The sequence below is a fragment of the Acromyrmex echinatior genome, chromosome 3, assembly GCF_024713525.1.
Source record: "Acromyrmex echinatior isolate Ae372 chromosome 3, ASM2471352v2, whole genome shotgun sequence".
Taxonomy (NCBI): domain Eukaryota; kingdom Metazoa; phylum Arthropoda; class Insecta; order Hymenoptera; family Formicidae; genus Acromyrmex; species Acromyrmex echinatior.
This window is the reverse complement of record NC_141854.1, coordinates 19,176,755-19,200,889: the sequence shown is the minus strand read 5'-3', so window position 1 is coordinate 19,200,889 and position 24,135 is coordinate 19,176,755. Positions and strand designations below refer to the sequence as shown.

The window sequence follows — 24,135 nt, the reverse complement described above, 5'->3', positions numbered from 1 at the left end:
TATTATAATTAGAAAAATAGTATGAAAAAAAATGAAATTATGCATATTCACTATTCTAATTGAAATATTGTTTCAATTCAGAAAGAATTTTGTAAAAATACTCTAAAAAATTGATAATTTTGAGATGTATCACTTTCTTCAATACGGCGATATAAGGTTTTATAATCTTCTATTATTAATGCATTCATATAAATTTATATAATTCATGTTCGCTTAGAAAATTAAATTATCTTTTTCATATACATATATTAAAAACTTACATTAATCAATTAATAATCTAGTAAAAACAAAATATACATAAAGTATACATGAAAAAAATATTATTTAGATATTTTATTATAATACAACATAATTTTTTATCATAATATATTACGAGTATATTTCAATATATCTTAAATATAAAAATACAAACGTTTATAATATTATAAAAATTCTTTGTAGTAAATATTTTGTATAGTTATTGAGAGAACAGATACAAATTTCTATAGAAAGTTCTGAGCGATAGATATCGATATGACGGTTGATACTACTACGTTTTTTGGTGGATCGTTCGAAGTTTCGACAAGGATTTTATGTTGCCGTTTAGAATTCATTGAGAGCGAGAATCTGTCCATTCATAACGAGAATCGTGTCTTGTCAAGCAGCTTCTCTTTCACAAGACATCTTTCGGTAAAACCTAAACGACGTAGAAAAACCTTTGCTTTGTTGAAGGTGTGAGATTACAAAGGAAAAGAAGGAAGGAGGAGCAGGCGATCTCGTGTTTTGTGTATTGGGACAATCCTATAAGCCCCATACCGAGCTATCTGAGGATTTCACCGCACGTCCTGTAGATGATCTGATGGACAATGTTACCATTTAGGTCTTTACTTACTCGATCTTTTTTGTCAACGCATAAATATCTTTCAGCGATCAAGTTTTGCAAATACCTTCTTGTTTCGAGAAAATCCGACTTGCGGAATGTTTGAATTCTATAGTATTAGTAGAAACGCTGTCAAACCATATTTTAAAAGACTTAAAATTTATATAATGACTTATAGTTGCTAATATATCAATTTACAAATATCAATTTTTATTATTAATTTTATTATTAATTTTTTTTATTATTTTATCTTTTGCTCAGTTTATTATTTTATTAAATAATACATTTATTTTATAGATACAATATGAACTTTATTACTAAAAATACAATAAATATTTTATTTATTTTATGCAGGAAAACGCGAGATCTTCAATATTATATGTAAAGAGATTTTATTATAACCCGCGTCCTTTTTTTATTAAGACGTTTCGTGCGTGCGACGCCGACGATACGAATTTCTAGCATTATAATTTTCTGTCCTGTCTAGAATAGTGCGGCAAGATTACGGGAGATATTCGACCAGACAAATCTGTCCTACGAATTGTTAGCACATGTCCGCGTATGCCGACAAAGCAAGCGAAACTTTCTCGCTGGGTCGTTAAAGCCAGTGACGAATCTCTCTTTCTGACTATCCGCATCTCAATTTTCCTGACAAACGTCAGAAACGTGGTCAAAAACTTTCCGTAGCGGAAATTTGAGCGTATACTTTATAAACAGTTACAGAAACTTAATGATATTAACATTTATTGAAATTTAAGATTTCTTACTATCAAAAAATTATTATCCATATCTGTTTGTGTGTGTTGTGCTTGGATTTAAATATATCTCTATGCTAAAATACTTTTTCAGATTAATATCCATTCTATCAACATAGTTTAATTTTAATCTTGATTATCTTTATCTTTTTCTAATTCCAAAAATTAGAAAAAGATGAAAAGTAAGATGAATCAAGATTAAAAGTTAATCTAAATTGATAGAAACGGGCATAAATATAACAAAATGCATGGCAACATATTTTTTTTTATGCGACATATTTCATAGATTTGTCTTCAAATTTCTATTCTGTAATCAATTTTTCTTTGATTATGTATCTTCTGACAGTTTTTGTGTAAATAAGCAATTCGTCAATCTTCGTAAAGAAATGCGCTGCTACGCCAATGAACAAGTTAGCGCATCATTGTCGTGGGCGAGACTTCGGGACAGATCCTAATCTGTCGTGTAACCTAGTAAGAAGTCCTATTGTATCGCTCAGGTTCGTGCCCATCTTCCAAAAACGCACGTTAATGGTCCCCGGTAGCAAAGTAGCCATTATGACCATCGAGAATTCGTACCGCTTTGATTCCTTTTCATCGTCTCTTACCAAACTATCCTGCTTCCCATTCGGTTATTGTAGATTGTCACGAGTTTTTCAACTGTACATGGACTAATATGTCAAGGCCCGATATTGAAAGTGATACATTCATTTCCATTCATGTGCTTATATGTGGACTTATTATATTTATGTAGGTATACTTAAGTTCTTTCTCTCTATTTTAATCCTTCTGATTTTTATCAAAATTTTAAATGTCAATACATTAATTTTGTTATGTCATTAATGTAGAAAGCTGAGCATTAAATTCCTTAATTTAATTCCAATTTTTAAAGTTTTATAACTTATACTTGCAAATCTTAATTTTTTTTATTCAAAATAACAAAGCAAAACAATTTACACAAAGCAAAATATAATTAAAATATAATTAAATATGTATATACATATATTAATTGAAGCGCACAAAAATAGCAGCGGAAATGCGCTTTGAGTTCTAAAGATTTTAACTAGAGATTAGGAATGAAAGAATCACAAAAGAATAGGAAGATGAAGATTTAAGTATGAATCGGAAAAGAGTGATGGTATGGGAATGAAAAGGAAGTGTCAAAGTGAACCAGTCTTCATCTGATATTTTTGAAATCTGGTAGGATTATTTATAAACTGCAATTCTTAAAGTTTCCAATGGAGAAATTTCTGTCATTTAAAAAGACGTCTGACTGGGATTATTTACCTGCAGGACCAATCCTTATCCACCTGTAAGATTTATTGATTTTTATGGACGCATATTAGTTGTACTTAAGACCAGCAGGTGGTGTAAGCTTATGGGTCAACCCATATTGCAAAAAGATATGAGATCCTAATACATTTGTTAAATTGCAAGAACAAAATTCAGAATTGTCTCCATCGTATCATTAATAATATAGATTTGCTTGCATAAAAATTATATTTTTCTACACTATGACGAATTCATTTATATCTCAACTTTTGATCGAGAAAATTCAATCTGTATGAATTAAGAGAATAATACCAAGATATAAAAAGAAAATATTTTTCTTGTACTAAACCTTGATAAATTATGCAATCACAGAAAAGAATAATAATTAGCTATTTTTATAAATTTAATTATTACTTTGTTTTCTAAACAAATTTTTAATTTAATAAGTTTTAATTATTTTTACAATAATATATATAATAATGAATAAATAGATGTTATATTTGTCATTGTTTAAAACCCGGCGAGAATCGTTAATGTATTTAGTTGTATTTTATTTAGTTGTATTTTATTTTTGAATTATATTTTTTATTTATTTAATGACTTTTATTTCGTACAATGATATTATTCCAAAAAAAAATTGGCGATTAATACAACTTAATGATCAAAATATTTTCGTAAATGGTGGAGACAACGGGTTCATGATAGAAGTGCAAAATGTGTTTTACCACATGAGGTGAGGGTGACGAGGAGAATATTCGTAGCTTCCCGTTGGCAAATGGGGTGTCCAGGAACGACGGCGACGCATCGGGGTGAGACGCTTGGCCGGCCAAGTGTCGCGGGGCGTCGAAGTTGCGCGCTAGACAATTGAAAAAAATCACTTGTCTCGCCCTAAAAGTAGGGACATTTTGTGGATGCTGGAACGGAAAGTCAGGGCAGATGCAAAGGCGATGAGAGGATGATATCCGTGAGCGTCAGTCCGTTAAACGCAATGTTCCGAGTCCAAAACATTGCGGTTTCTCATCGCCAAAAATGTACGGTACTTACGTGTCGTTTCGCGCACGTGCATCGATCCAGTCCAAAAATTAATTTTATTGACTTAGATATTTACAATAAAATTGTACATACTAGCGTAGAAATCAAACCAATTAATTTTATTTTAACAAAAAATGCGGGAAAATTGATTTAAAGGTTGTGAAATTTATTTATTTTTTTTTTCGTATTCACGATATAAACACAATTTTTTGTTATCAATTAGCAAGGAAAATTTTATGATGCAATGTTTACGGGTGTTTTAGGTTCGCATAGCGGGCAGTGGAGTAAGAGGCTGGTTGGATGCATCTCACGAAACAAACAATTGGCTGAAATATATACGAAGTACTGCTAGCTCACACGCAGTGAACATGCGTCACGTACTCATCGGCGGTCAGGTAAGAACAATTCAATAATGGAGAATGTAGCGTAATTGAAAGCTCAACAATCAGCGATGTAATATTTCGTTACGATACAAAGTACGACAAGTGAACATATTCTTTCTATTATGCGGTATTGTTGACTCCTAATTTAGATGTATCATAAAAATTAAAAACAAGAAGAAACTTACAAGTTATCGGCTAGAATAGACGACGTTAATAACCAATTCAAATCCATATTCGCTTGTTTCGTAACCTACTTTACAGCGGCGCAAAAACGCGTACAGATTAGCGGTAAGATAATTTTGCAGAGGAGTGAATTATTGGTATCACTAATCGACATCTGCGATCTTCAGCTTCGCGCGCGCGATTCGAGTACCTTGTACTAGTATAGAAAGAAATCCTTTACTTCTTCGCTTCTCGTGTGCGAGTGGCATGCACAAGTAAATATTCTGCATTAAAATTGTATTAATTGAATGCTAGAAACACTTGCAGTTACTAACAATTTAAAGGATACTACAATAAGTACGAGTTACGTACCAGATTAATTTATTTTATTTAAATAAAATGCAAGAAGGTTTTTTTAAATCTTTAATAATCTTCATAGTTTTTGATATTGGCTAGATTAGAATTGCTACATGATTATAAAATATAACAGAATAATCCCTTTTAGACACTTGGCAGCCACTCTCTGATTCACCCTCTGTTTAACTTTTCTACGCAACTGACATCCGATCGACAGTTGCAGTTAACAGGAAACAATAATTACACACTAAGCAGAATTCCAATTTATTGCACATATGCCATTGATTGTTAAAAAGCTTATTAGTACTCTTTACAAAATTATCATATTGTTTTCTACGTATTTAACTATCTATTTCAAATAACTGTCATCCTGTAATATATATACATATAAATTGTTTTTAAGAGAATCTACTTAGATTATAAAATGATGATTTGTTGTTCAGTAGAAAATAAATAATCTTTATTCATTAAAAAAAAATATATATAAAACTTATTTTATAAAAGAATATCGAAATTTTGTGTAATAATAAAATTAATCTTTATAAGTTTTTAAACAGATTTTAAATTTGAAGTGATCTCTTAATAAAAAAAAAATATAAAAGACAGATTTTTCTTCTAATCGTTAAAAACAAGGTGTTCATGTATGATTGGCCATCGAATAGACATATAAACGGAAATAGTGGAGGTCACGGTGTCAATTTAGGGTCGAGCTTACGCTTCTGTCCATTTGGCTCCTTCTCTCTTTCTCTCTGTGAACCATGGCACATGGCATTCTCGATGTTGTGGGCGCGACGTAAGCTACATGTATACAGGGTGTTTAGTTATTAAGTCACCCCACGGGGTCGTTTCTCTGACTTCCTATACGCCCTCTCGCAATCGCTGTGGGAATGGGGAACGCGACATTCTCTATCAGTGCCCTGCAAAATCGCCATCGTAACGATGCTTCATGGGGCCCTGTGACGACACTATAAAGATCGTTTCATGGCTTCCCGACGTTATTGAACTTCATAGAATCGTATGCAGATTATATGCCTCGTGTGAAGGGATTCTCTTTAATAAATTCTTCGGGACTCTCTTTAATAAAACACGCCCGAAACATCAATATTAATTACAACATTTACCATTTTTAGATTTCTTCTCTTCATATTTTTTCTGCGATATTATCACTAATTTAGTTTTACGTAAAGTAAGAAAAGAATTATAATGCTGTACAGTATATTATTGCTTTTATGCAATATGTTTGACGATTTTTTATCTTCGATATAAAAGTGCAATTTTTCTAGAAAAATCTAATAGAAAAATTTATTAAAATGTCACGCAACTAATTGTAGGACAATCCTTTGTACATTCACTATTTCATAAAAATTACATTTAATAATAATTATTATATGTTATATACATATATCAGTATTTAAATAAAAAGAATAATTTTAACATAACTTATGAAATACTTTATAAATTTACAATCTTGCAAAGTTAATTTTTATTTATTATTTCTAGCATTATAAAAATGAAGAATTTTGAAATTATTTTGAAATATTTGTTATGTTGCTGAAAGACTTAAGAATTAAGTGTTATGAAATAATAATTCTGATGATAGATGGTGTATGAGGCTGTTCGCGACATTGCAACGGGTGAAGAACTTCTTCTGGGCCTTCGGGAACCGCTTCAGCTGCAGGATATGTTGGGCGAGAATACAACCGAGGACAGAAGCGATCGAGAAACTGGTGAGCATATATAAGTCATAAGAATTTGAATCAAACATCTCTAGATTTATTTCTTTATCAAGTCTTGCTACAAATAAAGCGTCGAAGCTTATCTATTGGGATATTTTAGACGACAACGAAAGATATTGTTTTAATTTACTTTAATAACATTTTTGTACTTTCGTTTTGTACACATATATAAATGTAACTTTTAACATCGATAAATTGGATAATATTGTTATTTAAAAACGTCAAAACATCGAAGAAATTCAATTTGATGGTTGAACAAATAATTAAATTAACAAATAATTGAATTAACAAATAAAAAATAAGCAGTGCACAGTATGTTTTATTTTTGAGGAGTAATGTCTACAAAAAATGGAAGAGAACAGAAAATACGATATAAAATAATATTCAGATGGTCAGCAAGATATCGGCGTCACGATCGTTTCGGCATGGCTTTACGACTTTCAGTGCCGATATACATCGCACGATACACGTTAGCGGCTCGTGTGCGTACAATTACGCGTATGAACGCAAATGAATGGCAGGGGCAGGTGTTTTCCGAAACGACGAATCGAGGGCGGGCAGAGGGTAAATCGTGGATCGTTGTGTGCACGAGCTGCTCGTCATGCACCCTTGACTTTGGCGTGATTCACCTGGTCGGCCGTTGCGTATTAACCCTCGTCCGGTAATAAGCGCTGATTATTTGCAGATAGACGTGTTCGAGTCACATGTCGCCGTGCCCCGTGTCGCTTCGAGTTTTGTCCGAAACCATCCTTCTTGTTCGTCACTGTGCGAACAATACCATTGCGCGAATAGTTATGAAAATTTAAAATTACCTTTCATTTTTTAATTAAAATTATTATTATTTAATATGTTTATAAAATTGCACATAAATTGATAATGTACATATTTACTAAAACATTTACTAAACATTTACTAAATGATTTTTTTAAAGTCAACTTTAAAATTAATTTTATCGTGTCCGTTTAATTTAGTTGATCAATCGTTGGATTTTATTGTATGGACAATTGTATCATTAATATATTCGGGATATATATTTACGAAGAAGGATAACGTCTACGTGCCTCACTGCTCGACAATTATCTGGTTGTAACTTCTGCACGATGGTCAAAATCTGGATGATGACTTGGTAGGGCTGGAGGGTTATATGCGATACCCAGATGTCGCAACAATTAAAACCGGGCTTATTGTCAAAGTTCTGCCGTTACAGCGTCTACGGTTAATTCGCCTACAGTTTTTCATCATAATTTTAGGAAATGTTCGTACAATGCACCTTTGCGCGTGGAAGATACACCGTTCGTATTAATAGGTTTATTACTAAATTTTCCTTCGACAAAGCCAGTGAAGATAAGTTATTATTAAATACATACGAAATATCTTTCTTAGTAAATTATATCAAAAAGAAAATCGATATTTAATTTAGAAAAAGCTCAACAAAGTTTAGAATAAATAACAGCCTACAAAGTGTAACACATATTTCTGATAAAAATATAATAAAATATGTTTTTTAATAAAGTGCAGAGTTCTGCTTGAATTTTTTCAGGCATGCAGATGAATAAGAAATAACACATAAGAATATGCATAAGAAAATAGTACCATATGTTGCCATTTATTATTCATTAACATATATATATATATATATATATATATATATATATATATATAACATCTATATAAACATTTAACAAACTAAATTATATTTTTTTTCACAAAAAAAAAGATAATGGTAATAAGATTGTTTTCGTCAAACAACAAAATTAAAGAAAAAAACGTGCTTAATTTACATATATTATATTTAAATTGATTGACTCCAAAAGGGAGAGGCAGTTTTATGAGATAGCTTTAACAGCTGAAAATTAGAGCCGTAATTAAATCGTGAGCCTACCGATAATGTTACTTTCTTTAAATTAATTTTGAAATTAGAAACTTTATTTTTACGATAATGGGCAGATTAGGTCGCGGAAGAAATTGCATCAGCATATTTCCTTTACTTTATATTAATATTATAAATCCTCTGTTAAGTCTTTATTCGTCAATAATAAATGTGAAACTTTAATATTTATGCAACAATTTATATTTATATAAATTATCCGTAAATTTTGTAATTATTCAATTTTAAATTGAGAAAGAAGCATTAGAATAACTTATCATTATTATTATAATGTATAATGATTCCGATTCTACATTCTACATTTCGGTGGACATGTAATTTTACAATTAATGCATTCAAAAGAGATTAATGTTGACTTTAAATGGCTTAAGAGTGATACTGGTGTTAATCCAGTAAAGCCATTTTTACGAGGAATCTCCTCCAGAGAACAAGCTGGTGCGCGCAAGCAGGAATAATGATGTCAAACAAACGACGTAGGCTCCGTATCAACCCTTGCGAAGGGCATCTGCGCCGCGTTTCTCCCTCGGACGGATCATTTTTTTTCGCGGGGAAAGAGAGCAAGGGAAAGCGAAAGAAAAAGATGCGAGGAATCATTTTAACACGCCTACGTGGGGTGCGCGTAGCGAGGCATTCAACTGGAGTTGTATGTTAACTTAATCTCGTAGACGTACATACATGTATCTATTATTGAATATTCATTCACATTTATTAAAAAATTTATATTCTGCTTGCACGTGACCCGTTCAATTCACCTTCAATATTAATCCTTTATAGATACAAATCTTTTCTTTTTCATTGCGATCTTATACTTGAAGAGAAAATATCTAATATAATTTAATATATATTAAAAATATTTCATTATTTCCAATCTTATCTGCTATTGTAAAAATATTTTAATAAAATGAGGATATAGAAATATTAAATAAATTTTTTAAATGTTGTATTTTAAACGAATTGAAAAAGAAAGAAAATTAACAAATATTAAAATAAGATATTGCAAGTAATTATTACGTATGACGATAATGTAATGTAATGTTTGATCAGTTAGAGAGAGGAAGAAAGATAACTGTTTAATGTTATATGTGTATGTATTTGCCGGTACGATGCGATTACTTGTATTAACTGCAACATTATGACCTTTCCCAGACATTTTTGGACTTTACCACGAATTGAATTGCGGTAACATGGCAGATGCAATTGGGGCATTTACGATGACTTATGACTGTGCTTATGACTTTTTGCGGTGCTTGTTTTTTTATCACCATTTTCCCTTCTTTTTGCGCCCGAGAAACGCGTTTGTATCATCGGCGTGTTTTCCGACAGCTCTATTAGGGCAGCGGATAATTTATAGCCAACTATTGTCGATTAACACGCGCATAACCAGATCTCAGGGATGACCGAAAAAAAGGGCACGGGTCAGAATGAGAAAAAAGGGGTATACAAAAGGGCACGCGACACTCTTTTCTGAGGGGGTGGTATACTCCGAGATAGGGAGGTGCGTGTGACATGTTACAACCCCATCTGATTCATCGGACTAATGACACATTTATTTGACGTTTGATTTCAAATCGCTACGGTCGCGTGCAACAAATTTTTACTGGAAGATGCACGCAGATATCGATTTTCTTTCATCGGTTTATTTTATCGAAGAAAATATATATATTTTTTAGTTGAATCGTTAAATATAAAAGAAATGTGTATCGTAAAAGAAAAACTTTTATTATTTTAAGAGTAAGAAAGCACCTCTGCAAATTCGTGTATTGTGTGAATCGCTAAACAAACATTTTTTTCAGTTTCTTTGATAGTTACGTTATATTATTCAATATTAATATTTCAGAAAAAGAAATATATATATGTAACGTTTCAAATTATATTCATAAAAAAATGATTTATGTCATTTCAGCAGTGATTGCAAGAATTTAATGCAATTTAGTCTTATCAAAGTCTTATAATATTGAAGAAAAAAATATATTTTTATAGTTAGATTTATAAAATTTTAAAATTTATAAAAACAGAACAGCGTAATAAAGTAAATGACTCTTTCTTTCTCTCATAGATAAAATAGATTTATTTCGATATTTATCGATTTATTTTAATGATGTACATGTCGTTTAAATTGTGGACGTCACGATGCAGCAAGAACATTGATTTCCGTTACTTTTTCCCATGCAACTGCCAACTGACTACTCGACCGCGGGGGGTGTTACCAGTGGATCCCACCTGTTGACTTTCCGCAACGTGACTTTGCTACTCCTTCTACGCGATTAACATAATACTTTTAACCGTCTTCATAAATTTTAGAAAAATGATTGTTTGATAATATGCAATATATTTAATTACGATCTTCCTTTCAGATCTTTATAAAAAATTCTTATTACAAAAATATTAAGAAAAAGATAATCATGTTTATTATTATATTGTATTTATAATTTATTTTTATATATTCATGTAAAGTATTTTACTTATTTCTATTATCTTTACGTATAAATTATTCATATGAAAATTTTGTGGGGTTAATTGCACCAGAAAAAAATGTATACACATATATGGTATTAAAAAATTATTTTTAAGATAAATTCCGTATTGTTTTTTATGTTCTTTTTATTGTACTTAAATCAGCATTTTTAAATCATATTATCATATCTGAACGTTATCTTGTACCGATTTCTTGATTATATTCTTATTTGTTGGTTATTAATTTGTTTTTTATTCGAATCGTTTTCTCACAATACTACGTTTCACTTCAAACGACGCTGTCTGGAGGGTAACGGAGGTCGACCGCATCTTTCATTGTCTAAATTCACAGCGTGCCGCTACGAATTAGTCGTGAAGAGAGAAGCGATTAACGTACTAAGGGGGGTTAGCATGGCGTTGGGCGTAGTTGGTGGTACGGGGGTTGTGCCCGGTTCCCATGAAGGTCCGTTGGGGGCCATCACTCGACCATATGGTCGAAACAAGTGTAGCGGCAGATTTAAATAACCGTTGGAGGTCGGATATCGTTTAAATTTGAGCGGAATCTCACTTATTTCGTAATATAAGGATTAAAATGATTTTTCAAAATTATTTTTAATTTTTATTTTTAACTTTACAATCTACTTTATTTCTACTTCAATTCTTTTGGTTATTATTATTTACTACTTTCATATTTTCAAATATTTGTACATAAACAAATAATCAATAGTATAAGTAAATCAATAAGATAAGTAAATTTTTACATAAAAATTAATTAGTATTCTTTATGCGTCGTATTTTGTTAGCACTCTTATTAGTTGCGTGTTTCAATCATTGATAATCTCACTTTGTCTCCTTCATGGGTTTCTGATTTTACCTGCCGTTGCGCTCTGATATTGGGGGGTGAAATGCCGCTGGGGGGCTGTCGGGGCTCACCTGTGATTGGCTGGTCTCCAACGTCGCTTATACCAATAGCAAGCGATTCCGGACACCCCCGTTTGCGTTTGCAGTTAGTGAACGGTGCATCGCTAACTAACGAAAACATCATTGTGTCTATTGTCTTCGCGATCGCTTGTGTGTCGGATCGTATTTGTTGCAAAGAAAAAAGTGACAGTGTAGTGAAATAACTTGAACTGCGTTATAATCAAATCTATTTAATTTTATAAGCGTATTATAGACGATAAATGTTGATCAACATTTTGCAGAGAGATCATTAACTGGATGGTAAATATTTTATAAAATAATACTCATTTTTATTTAATAAATTATTTTATTTATTTTATTGAAACAACTATTAGAAATTATCGTATGTTTTAAATTAATTTATAATGAAAAAGCGATATGCGATTTTGATTACCTGAATTCCGAGAATAAATGTAATTCATGTTAAAGTCACGTTTAAACTAATTTCGTATCAAATTAATTAATAAAAATGAATCAATATTAGCGCAAATTTGTATACGAAAATTATTTAACAGCATCAAAAGCATATAATTACGTAAATATTGTAATACTAATTGAGTAGTTTGGCATTAACTTTGCGAATTTGTCGAAAATTATTTCTACTATTTCTAAAAAATTTCTAGTTAAATCATCGTCGAATTCCATAGAACACCGATGTCTTCGTTATGCAGATCAGACGATACTACCGCTTTAATTTAATAATTCAGAAACAATCCACGAGTCCACTTGTCACGCCACACTTGTGGCCCTCGCGCGGTTCTGGATCATGTAATTCACCCACAATGACACATCACGTATCATCGTTTGCAAGGGGTCGTAATTTATAGAGCTATACGACTACTCATATGTATACATATACAAATTGCGAGAAAATTGCGAGTTTTATTCACGCTATCACTGACGTGTCGAGAACACTTGTAATCTGTATTATCGTATTCGTCATTTACAGCCTCTCAGCATAGTGGAACTGTCGATGAGGACAAAGAAGACGAAGAGGAAGGAGAAACGAGGTGCACTGTCTGTGACAAGCCGTTCCAAGATATCGAATTGTAAGTTTTCTTACGCTATGATCGTTTTATTTCTTTAAATAAATTAGAAAGTATAAACAAAGATTATTTTTTGTTTGAATCTCAAAAAGATACATTAGAGAACTACAAACACATAAAAGAAACGTAAAACATATCTGAACATTTAAAAAAAATTTATTTATTATTAGAATAATTATTTATGAGAGATTCAAAACAATCTGTTCTTTTCATTCCACATAGAGAAAAAGATCGTGTTTTATAATAATAACAGCTTTATAATAATATTTAAAAAATAGAAGAATAATTTCTAGTTTCCAAAAAAAAGAGGACCAATGAGCTGAATTGGTTTTATGTGTTAGAATATGTGTATGAAAACAAAATATAAATTAAAATAAAAATGAATATTATATGTGTAATCATCACGTTATTTCACATTTAGATATCTCGGAGATATTATCACACGTACACGTGCAATAATTAAAATTTGCGTTTATGTTTATTTGTTCAACATTACTATATTCTCATATTATTACTGTTTTTAATTTCCTCAATGCACTGAAGGATGACCTTATTATAGGTCGAAATATTTTATAACTTGATTTTGATTTCAATTTATTATATTTTGTTTTTAATATGTATTAGCACGTAGAACCAGTTTGTCTCATTAATCTTTTTTATTATCATTAACTATTATATTTATATTTATTAATATTATATATTTATGCCAATTTTACAGCTTATATTATTTAAATACATTCAAAATCTTTATGATTTTTTGGTAGGTAAGGATTGTAATTTTATTATATACTAAATTAAATATGGAGCAATTGTTTTTATTTATCAGTTGCACATATCCTGTAAAAATTCTATAATCATGGAACTCCTTTATTATCACATTTCCATACATTATTCGAAGATTATTATTATTGGCGCGACAATACACAAAGCGCGACTCATCAAGGATTCATGGGACATCATTATGTGCTTTTCAAATCAGATGAGCGATGATTATGTGCTCAGTAAAGCGACACGCCGGATCGAAATCGAAAGATAACAGCTCTGCCGACATTAAAGCGCTCACCGCGTCCGTCGATTTTCATCATCAATTATTAATTAATAGATGGAATCCAGAGAGTGGGTGCCACGTAATCGCCTTCAAATCTCGAGTTAGTAATTCGCGTTCGCGAAAGCCTTTTGTCACGCAAGCGACTTCAAGAATGCGCTTTGGAGGCCTGAGTATTTTGAGACTTCTTGGGCGATTCAAAATGATGCTTAGTCAGCCTTCGTTTTGTCTTGGAGCCACGTCATTGTCTTTAATTATAAAATAATTAGCATAAAGTTACAGAAAATAATGTTAAATGCATATATTTAATAAATTATTTAAATACATTTAAATACATTCAAATTTTTATGATTTTTTTTGGTATAAGATTTTGGTAGAGATTGTAATTTTTTTCACTAAATACTTTATATTTTATTAATTACAAACTTTATCAAATATTATGCATTTCACTTGAACATTAGTATTTTGTATCTAATATATGGCCTTTAATTGAACGTTTTTTCTTACGAATGAATTTTTACTGACATCTTGTTAATTGCAACAAGTTCAATTTTTTTAAGAATGTATTATGATCGAAATAATATGTTGTTCTTTTCTCTCGTTAGCTCTTTTCTATGATGAGTTTGTATCGCTCTTTGTTCAAAACTCTTATTATCTTTTATTTACAATCAATCGTTTATCTCATCAAATAATCGATATACATATACCTACCATTTTTTTTATAACCAATAAAAATAATTTACATTATCAAACATAAGTCAAGAAATAGACAAATTAAAATGTTGAATAAAGTTCTCGTTTTTGTTTCTACATCGATATTTTCTACATTTAGTTTTTGTTCTCTCAGTCGACATTAAACCGCATTCCCTGACGCGGCAGATTCACCTGTTGTGGGGCGTTAAACCCTTCACCGGGATTCGTAATCAGACGCGCTAGAGCCACCCCCTTATGCATCATCGAAGGCGTCGCGTGCTCGTAGCTCATCTAGCGCAGCACACCGTCGTGGCACCATGAAGGCACTATCTCATCACGAATGGGTTTCACACGGTGCGTGTGTTCGGGGGTGTAAAATCAATGCTGTGGCACACCATCCCATGTGACGATAACCCGTGTGCCTACCCTGTGACAATCCCCTTAGAATGCTTTTTCTTCGTGACGGCGTGTGTTCGTGTGTGACGACCGCCCTCTTCTTCATGGGTGTGCGACCGTTATTGCAGAGCCGACTCGCCACTGTGCAGTCGAAGTCACTTAGTCATCATCCAAGACTGCGCTCGACACAATCTTTGTCGGTGCAGGTTGGTTACTGTATTACATCCTGCTTGCCCGATGTGGTGTTTTGATTAAATAGCATTAAACTTCACGGACGAGGTATAGAGAATAATGTCCAAAGATATTTTCATATGACAGTGGCAATTATCGCCATTCCATCGAATATTTAATCCAAATGAATTTTTGAAAAAATATAGAAAAATACTAGTAGCTTTCTGCAAAGATATATATATATATATATATATATATATATATATATAATAGATTATAAACCATTTTCAGCTCTTATCTTCTTTTAAATGTTTTATTGTTTATAATGCAGTGGAATGAAATGTTTGCATTTGTTATTTTCAGATTGGATAGCCACCTGGTGACTTGTCATAGATACCCAGCGGAACAGCACCGTTGCGACAGCTGTCCCCGTGCTTATGCTTGGCGGCCGCTTCTGGTGCGACATCGTGCTATCGTTCACGGTGATCTTAGGAACTATCCTTGCGAGAATTGTCCGAAGGTAAGCTTCAAATTCGTGTTTTATTCGTCGAAACCAAACAATATTTTTCGATCTAGTAGCATCTTCTAGTATCGCTAAAAGTCGAACGTTCGGCAGGTCTTCACGGACCCATCAAACCTACAACGTCATATAAGAACGCATCACGTGGGAGCGAGGAGTCACGCCTGCACGGAGTGTGGCAAGACCTTTGCGACTAGTTCCGGCCTGAAGCAGCACACCCATATCCACAGCAGCGTAAAGCCCTTCCAGTGTGAGGTCTGTTTTAAGGCGTACACGCAATTTTCCAATTTATGCCGGCACAAGCGCATGCATGCCGACTGTCGCATGCAGATCAAGTGCGGTAAATGCGGACAGTCCTTCAGCACGGTAACATCATTATCGAAACATAAGCGATTTTGCGATTCGACGACTCCAACCGGTCCACCTGGAACCATGCCTCAATTACCAACGCCTGCAACGAGCCCCTTTCTGGTTTATCCACGGCCTCCCGTGAGCTTACCAGGTGGTTTGCCTTTTTATCCACCTAGTCTGATGGGTCCTTATCCAGGAATTTTCCCGAATGCTCCGAATTTTCTGAACACACCTCTACTTTTTCCGCCGAAAATCGAAGAGACCGAGAAGAGAAGCGACAGTCCCAAAAAGGAACGTTTTACTCCTCCGAGAATATTATCGCAACACAATAAGGTCTCTCCTTCCACGGCGGAGGAAGCCACTTCTACGTTTAGGCCATCTCCGGCTAGACCACCGGTTCAACCGACGCCAGAGAGTGACGATGATCTTTCAAAGAGAAAAGAAGCGGCTAGAAGCAATGAACGAAAAATGGAAATCGAAAGCACTTCAAAGGAGGAATCGACCGAGCAACCGTTGGATTTAAGGGTGCAGACCAAGAAACAAAATACCATTTTAAAAGTTACGAATAGAAAAAGCCGCACACCGTCACCAGCGCCAATACCGATGGAGGAAACGCCCGGACCTCCCGATCCCCCGAAACCGGAAGAAGATACTGCTGCGCCATCGCTGATGGAGCTTGATTCTAAGGACGTTCAAGGAAGTAGCCCGCATTTGAGAACTAGCCTGCCAATCGAACAACCGCCGACCAATACACCGCCCCACATGGCTTATCCTAGACCGATACATCCGATGTTCCTCGAAACTATGTATCGCAGTCCAGCAGGAACCTTTCCAGGATTTCCTAGCGCACCGCCACCTCCAGGCGGAGCTACCCCGGAATCTAGGCTGATACCTCCACTTCCACCCTTTGCTCCACCGCGCGGGCTTCCTTTTTTAGGCTCGCTTATGAACGGGCTCAGCGGCGCTAGGCCAGGAGCAGGATTCGACCTGCTTGCCCGGCCGCCACTGAGCGCGTTCCCTGGTGTGAAGCCATTTCAAGAAGCCGTGATGGCGCCCCATCATCATCATCATCATCACCATCATCATCACGTTCACGGCAAGATGAAAGATCGGTATTCCTGTAAATTCTGCGGCAAAGTGTTTCCTCGCTCGGCCAATTTAACAAGGCATCTGAGGACTCACACTGGTGAACAACCGTACAAGTGCAAGTACTGCGAGAGGTCCTTCAGCATCTCGAGCAATCTGCAGAGACATGTCAGGAACATCCATGACAAGCAAAGACCGTTTAAGTGCCCGCTTTGCGAAAGATGTTTCGGACAGCAGACCAATTTGGACAGACATCTGAAAAAGCACGAGGCTGATGACGGTAGCGGAGTGGTATCGGTGGCCGACTCGCCTGGAAGTAGCAATGAGAACGAGCGGGAGGACACTTACTTCGACGAGATCAGGTCCTTCATGGGCAAGGTCACTTACGGCAGTGAGAGTGGCTATGGGTCATTGCCGCATCATCCGGCCTATATTCCCAGTCGCTTGCATGAGATAAACGAGTCTAAGATGGAGGTCGAATATGACGAAGACGAGGACAGCGAGGAGGGTGTGTCTCCTTTAGAGGAGACAGACGGACTGTCGCCGATCGAGGTCAAGGAATCCCCATCGCCATCGCAGTATGACCTAAAGCTGAGAGAAAAACAGGAGATGCTCAATAATAATACCGCAGAACCGGTGATCGAGATTTCGACATAGCCCAGAAGTCAATCTGGATGATCTATGCGGTTTCTTCGAAAGACGAGGAGTACTCGTTTTTATTAATGTACAGAACTATTGTGGGATAAACGTTCGTCTTAGAACTCTCGATTGTAACGGCGTTTCTTCAGAAATAACGTCAATGCAAGATTACTTAGCTTAGAACGGTCCGCGTATTTCGACTTTAAATCGACTTTAGAATATCAACCATTTGCTTCTACAAGCGAACAATTCTCGAGTATAATCGGATTATTGTCCGTGATCATATTGTGACGATACCGTAAATCCATGGAAGACAGCCTATAGGAATAATTATAATTACACATTGATATATCCGTACCGGAATTTTTCAGAGAAGAAATTTAGTAAATCCCGTTATACTTGTAAAACAGGTGCTCTGTAAAAAAAAAAGAAACGTAAAGAACTCGACGAACATAAAAGTCCCCCAAAGATTAATTACTTATTATGCTATCCCTTTTTTACACTTCATATTTGTTTGCACTGGAAAAACGTATTGTAAAGATCAACGATTGGACCATTTAGTCCCCTTCTTACACATGCATGCCACAAGCTCTTCTATAATCTAGTTATATATAGTTTCTACAGATTCGTTATAAATGTAAACGCGCACGAAATTTAATATTATCCCAATTCCGCCCTTCTTTGTCCTTACCAACGATTAGACGAAGCGCGCATCCCAGTAATATTATTTATTGCTACAGTTATAAAATTAATTTATCGTTATTATTACACCGTCGCTTGGCAAAGGGATCGTACGTCATAAGCGAGAACGATCGAAGCGTCTCTGCGAAGCTTGAATTGTGAATTGTTAAACGGTTTGCGATGTGTATTCACCTCGATCCAATTACCGATGTTTTTAGATCTTAAATATATCTATATATGTGCGCGCTATTCTTGATTGATTTATTTTTTAACAACAGTGTTAGTTGCATCGCGTTTACAACGCGGGCATCCTTCGAGAGTTCGAAATTAGATTATAAAATTCCTATTATAAGTAATCGATCCAATCAGTTCGAATCTTGAAGACTTTCCCGAGATTGTTGGATTTTGTTAGAATATAGTTGAAATGATGTATTATAGGGAAAAAAATTCCATCTGCTGAATGCAGGATCTAGCTGTGAGATCTAGAATCTGCGAAATTTAATACATTTTCGCATCGTGTTCGTGTATCAAAAAATGATGTATGTTAGTCCGCGAAGCCAAAGCGACGAGGAGAAGAAATTAACTTAATTAACGCATCGCGTGTAATCATTTACTATGCGCGTGCGCGACAGTGTGTATAATTAAATAATTAGGAGGCAACAAAAATCCTTATAAAAAAAAATAACTGTACAAATTTCCACAATTAGGTGATATAACATTTGTAAAGATAAAAGAAAGAAGTTTCAACGCGATTTTTATTAATATATAAATACGATTCTAGAGCGATTTTTTTCTTGCGAATAGGCAAGACGGAAGAGTCATGTAAGTTAATAAACGTTCCTCGCTCGTTTCACTCATCTAGTAGAAATATTAAAATGCGTTTCCCTAACGTGTCATCGATGAAGCGAGGAAATTAATAATGACGAGAGATAAGCATAGTATACGCGTATACATGTGTACCAAGTACGCTCGCGATTAATAAAAAATGAGACAAAGAATATATCGTTCGTTTGTAATCACCAAGTTGAGGCTTGTTTTTTCACATAAAGGTTTTACGAATACACGTTCTACATATCTCTGTTTCTGTCTTTCTCTTTCTCTCTCTCTCTCTCTCTCTCTCTCTCTCTCTCTCTCTCTTTCACTCTCACTTTCATTATAGACGATAATAAACTTATAAAATGATTAAGCATAAATATATTGAACGAATTACTTAAGGAAAAACTATATTATGACGCTGTCTATCTATACATACTGTATAAAGGCATCCTGTAACTTCATTATGATTACTATTAAAATATTACACTTCAAGTTGATTACCTAAGCGATAATGTCACCTATCGATTTTCCTTTGCCTTATATTCCTTTAATAAAATCTTAACTTAATAATGTCATAAATTATGATTTGGTATATTACGCGGTTTTAACAAGTAAAGCTAACACAAATAAAATGTAAAATAGAAGAAACAATATTACATCTTTCTTGAATAATTATATGTATAATAATTGTTAATGGAAATACAAAAGAAAAAATAAATAAATTTAGAAATTCTACTTTAAAAAAAATGGACTTTTGTAAGACAGGTTATCTTTTAATGATTGGTAAAAATATTAAACATTAATAAATATTTAGTTTTCATAAATTATATAATTTTATTATTTATTCCATTGGTAAACAATTATGTTATTAAAATAAAAATCACAAGAATAAAAAGAAAAGTTAAGATATGTTCTATTTACTATACTAATTAAATAATTTCCAAACTAGCGTATATTTATATTTATGTATTTATCTCGTTTCTAACAAAATATGGCGTATTTTAATTTTTACAAGAGTCAACTACAACATAACATTTCTTTAGCGCTCTATATTGACTTGTGCTGCGCTCTGGTACTGCATACTTCGAGATAAAGGTATTTATTAAATGGTGATTTGTAAATAAATTACGAATTTTGTAAAAATATAAGATAAGTGCAATAAAATGCATCTGACTTATGTTTTCCATTAAAACAGTTCGGAAATTTGCAAAAAGTGCTAAGAGACTTCTCTTTTATCGACGATAAATAAGATTTGCTCTAAAGGCAAGATGCGCTGCAGCAGTTGATGTCCATTCATCCTTGAAACGCTAGATTACGCTTTATTCCATAGCTTGTATTATTTGGCCGTTATTATTTTAAAATAAAAAGAAAGTATATGTTTTAAATTTAAAAAAGTTAAATAAGAGAAATTCTGAATTATTTCTGTCTTTTTTTTTTTTTGGCAATTTTCGATAATATTGATCTCCATGATACATTAGAAGAACTATTTATAATTTTTATTATTAATTTAATATTTAATTTGAAAAACGTAAAACAAATGTTGTTATTAAGTCGAAAAAAAAATTCGATAATCTTTTTGTGATTAGATAAGTTAATTGACGAATAACCTGGCGTTGAATTAATGAAGGTTGAACTTTGCCTGTACGATCGTTTGAATCGATCTTTGACGCCCACTCGATTCGACGTATTATATCGTATACCGTTCTATCCCATTCAAGTCTGTCTGACTGAACAACAATGTTCGCACGTACACTACACAAATTCTTATCATTGAATCGCCCAAGAAAACAAATAAATGTTGTTGTGAGTAATTTGATGGTATATGTATAACAATTATCGCTCTAATAACTATTTAGTCTAATAATTATTTAGTTGAATTGTATTATAAATGGTAAGGCAATTTATTTCTCTATAATTATATTATAAATTAATAATTTTATACATAGAGTCTATTTATGTTTCTTTAAAAAGTTAGCACCTTCAGCCTTATTTATAAAAAATATATAATCGTTAATCACTTGTTATATTTTATATTATTGATATATAATTAAGTATTATTATCTTTTTGCATCCTCGCGTTGCACACACGGATCTTGGTTGCATGTAAGTGCCAAGGTGATAACATTGTTACGTAAGGACACTGCGGGAGAAACACGGATAACACGCTCTTTAGTTCACGCTTTAATAAAATAAAAAGTCAAATACTATTCAAGCTACGAATCTGTTTGGATTCTTTAGAGTTAATTACAGAGCGTTGGGTTTAGATAAGCATTATTTAGGTATCCTAAACAAGTTTCTGATCGCAAAACGTTTAGGTAAGTATTATTTAAGCAATCTAAACAAGTTTCTGATAGCAAGGCAGAAATGAACGTAGTTCCAGGAACAAATCGACCTATCAAACAATTTCACGAAATTCTACACGTAATTTGTTACAATTTTTTAAAAATAGTTTACCTATTAATTTGCGCAAAAATTTGATTTGATCGCAAGAAGAGCATCGTCTTCATCAACAGAGTAAAAAATTGATATCCATGCCATATAACTCATCGAGAGTATAAAGTCAAGATTTTTTTCGCCTGATGAAGGGTACTGACGAGGTAATCAAGAGGCGTAGGTAGAGAAAAGAAAGTACTGTAGAAATTCAAGACAAGAATTTGAGTAAAATTACTATCAGAAAGGTATGAAAATATCAATAATGTATTTATAATTTATATTGTATATAATATAATATTTACATAAAATTTTTAATATAATTATATTAGGTGTTGGAATTAATTCGTAGCGTTTTACAAGTGATGGGAAGTACTTTCATTAATGTATTTTTTAATGCTCATGTGAAATAAATAACATTCTTTCATTAAAAAACGCTACGAATTAATTCCAACACCTAATATAATTACAATATAGAAAAAAATAACATTTAATTTATTTTATAATAAAATTAAGTGTACATTTTTGTTTTATCAGAAAATGTGAATGTAAAATTCACCTATAAACACAGTCAACGTCAAATTTAATCCATAAATAAACATTAAATTTAACAGTTTAACCTGATTTTGTGGCGAAAGAATATATAATAGATCGATCACGTTCTTATTTTCTTCTGTCATGAGATGGCCAGCAAAAGGTAATGATAGGTTAAGCAAAACACTCGTCTTCGAATAAAAAAATCACTAATCGATCGTATTGAAAGTGTCAGCAGCGTCTTCCAAATCTGGATCTAGCGTGATCAATAAGATCGACGATCGCGTGAATGAAAGCTGGGATACGAATAGAAAAAAAATTGCTGGAAGGATAGGAAGGTACTAGAGGATTTCTTTGTTGCGAAAAGGAATCGGACAGCTCTCGTTTGTAGCTCAAGAATGGAGATAGAGGTATCGGCGATTGCTCCGAGCCACAAAAGAGCGGCTCGAGACAAGCGCGAGCGAACCTACAACGGCATCGATGAGGCAATAATTCTACGCGCCAACGAACATTATTGCCAACGTGACGTTGACAAAAACGGCCGAGCTAATCACAAAATTCCACGCGGTTGCCGATCTCAGAGCGGACCCGCACGTTTAGAAAGTGGAAAAAATCGTACCGGCTCGATCGATCGACTAGCGGTAGATCGATAGCACGTCGCTAATAGTGCTCCGCTATCTATTATCTGTGATTTTTGATGGAAGCTTTAATTAAATCTGCGAGACCGCGAAATTTCTTATTTCAGTTGCGCAAATAGGGGCGATTTACTCTCGACTAGATACAGATTAGATTAAGTGAGAATTAAAATTGTGTGTAATAATTTTAATTGTGTGCGACAGAGCATGGGTTTCAACTAATTGCACGAGCGTATCATCGCGTCTTTTAGAATCGCAAATTTTTCCAGTCGGTGATGTCTTGGCAAAGCAAAACAAAAAGTGAAGATGACGGCATAACTTGCGGCAGGTAAATGATTTATTTTCGACATACGAATTCCAAGAATTTCGAGACGCGTACTTATTAGTTGCGCTCGCGAATTAAATGAGTATCCACGAGCACACCGATCGCGAATTCCGTTTTGCTTAGAATACTCAGACTCTCCTTTTAGGATACCAACCGACCAGCTATATCGAGTCTTGCACGCTCATTTTTCTTATTTCTCATCTCGGCACGTCGCGCGTCTCCTTTCATTTTAACGCATGATCGCACACCCGATCTGACCGGCGCAACACACCCACCGATCTCTAATCCCGCCATGTGTACGCAGACATAGCTCGTTGGGCTCGTAGATCGTAAAATAGAAAACGAATAGTCCGGTTGAGAGAGATGCACGATTATCGGTTTACAAATAATTTCCCGGCCGATAAATTATGCGCTCGGGGACGAAATTATTTTCACCCGATGAATAACGGAACGTAAGTGATATCGTAATAATATTAAATTTACGGTTTGTCTGTCCAAAAAATCCTGTTAACCTCAATATATCATTATCACGATAATCAGCTTCCACATAGTTTCACGCTACTTGAGGACTCTAATAAGCTTGTGCTTTCCAACGTGAAGCTAAGCGAAGGATATATGCCGTCCGATATCCTTGAATATATGCGTGATTATTTTATTAACTACTTAAAGATGATCGTATAAACATCGTTTTACATATATGATTGTCACAAAAAGTTGTCGCGATCAACATCTTCTTCTACGTTGTTACATAATTAACTCGACCGCCGCCACCTACGATGTTTCTTAAGACGTTAGTAAAGTAAAAATTATATTATAGCTTCATAAGAACGACAAGATAATATTATTTTTATGTAAACAATTATGTTTTATTTTAGTTTATATTTTTGTCATATATGTATATATATATATTTA

The 24,135-nt window shown here is 33.7% G+C and overlaps 1 protein-coding gene across 3 annotated transcripts in view; it reads left to right on the top strand.

The window, feature by feature from the left end:
• The window catches only part of LOC105148914 (transcription factor hamlet), an 86,551-nt gene extending 66,760 nt beyond the window's left edge, over positions 1 to 19,791 (top strand). For 2 of the 3 annotated variants that reach the window (XM_011060964.2, XM_011060955.2), the window contains exons 4-8: positions 4,179 to 4,310; positions 6,418 to 6,544; positions 12,805 to 12,904; positions 15,570 to 15,726; positions 15,808 to 19,791. In XM_011060964.2, coding sequence (XP_011059266.1) covers positions 4,179 to 4,310; positions 6,418 to 6,544; positions 12,805 to 12,904; positions 15,570 to 15,726; positions 15,808 to 17,820 — 2,529 coding nt within the window. In that variant the 3' untranslated portion in view covers positions 17,821 to 19,791. The remainder of the gene's footprint in view (positions 1 to 4,178; positions 4,311 to 6,417; positions 6,545 to 12,804; positions 12,905 to 15,569; positions 15,727 to 15,807) is intronic. The other variant, XM_011060974.2, reaches the window with a different exon arrangement.
• Positions 19,792 to 24,135: the final 4,344 nt, after the last annotated feature.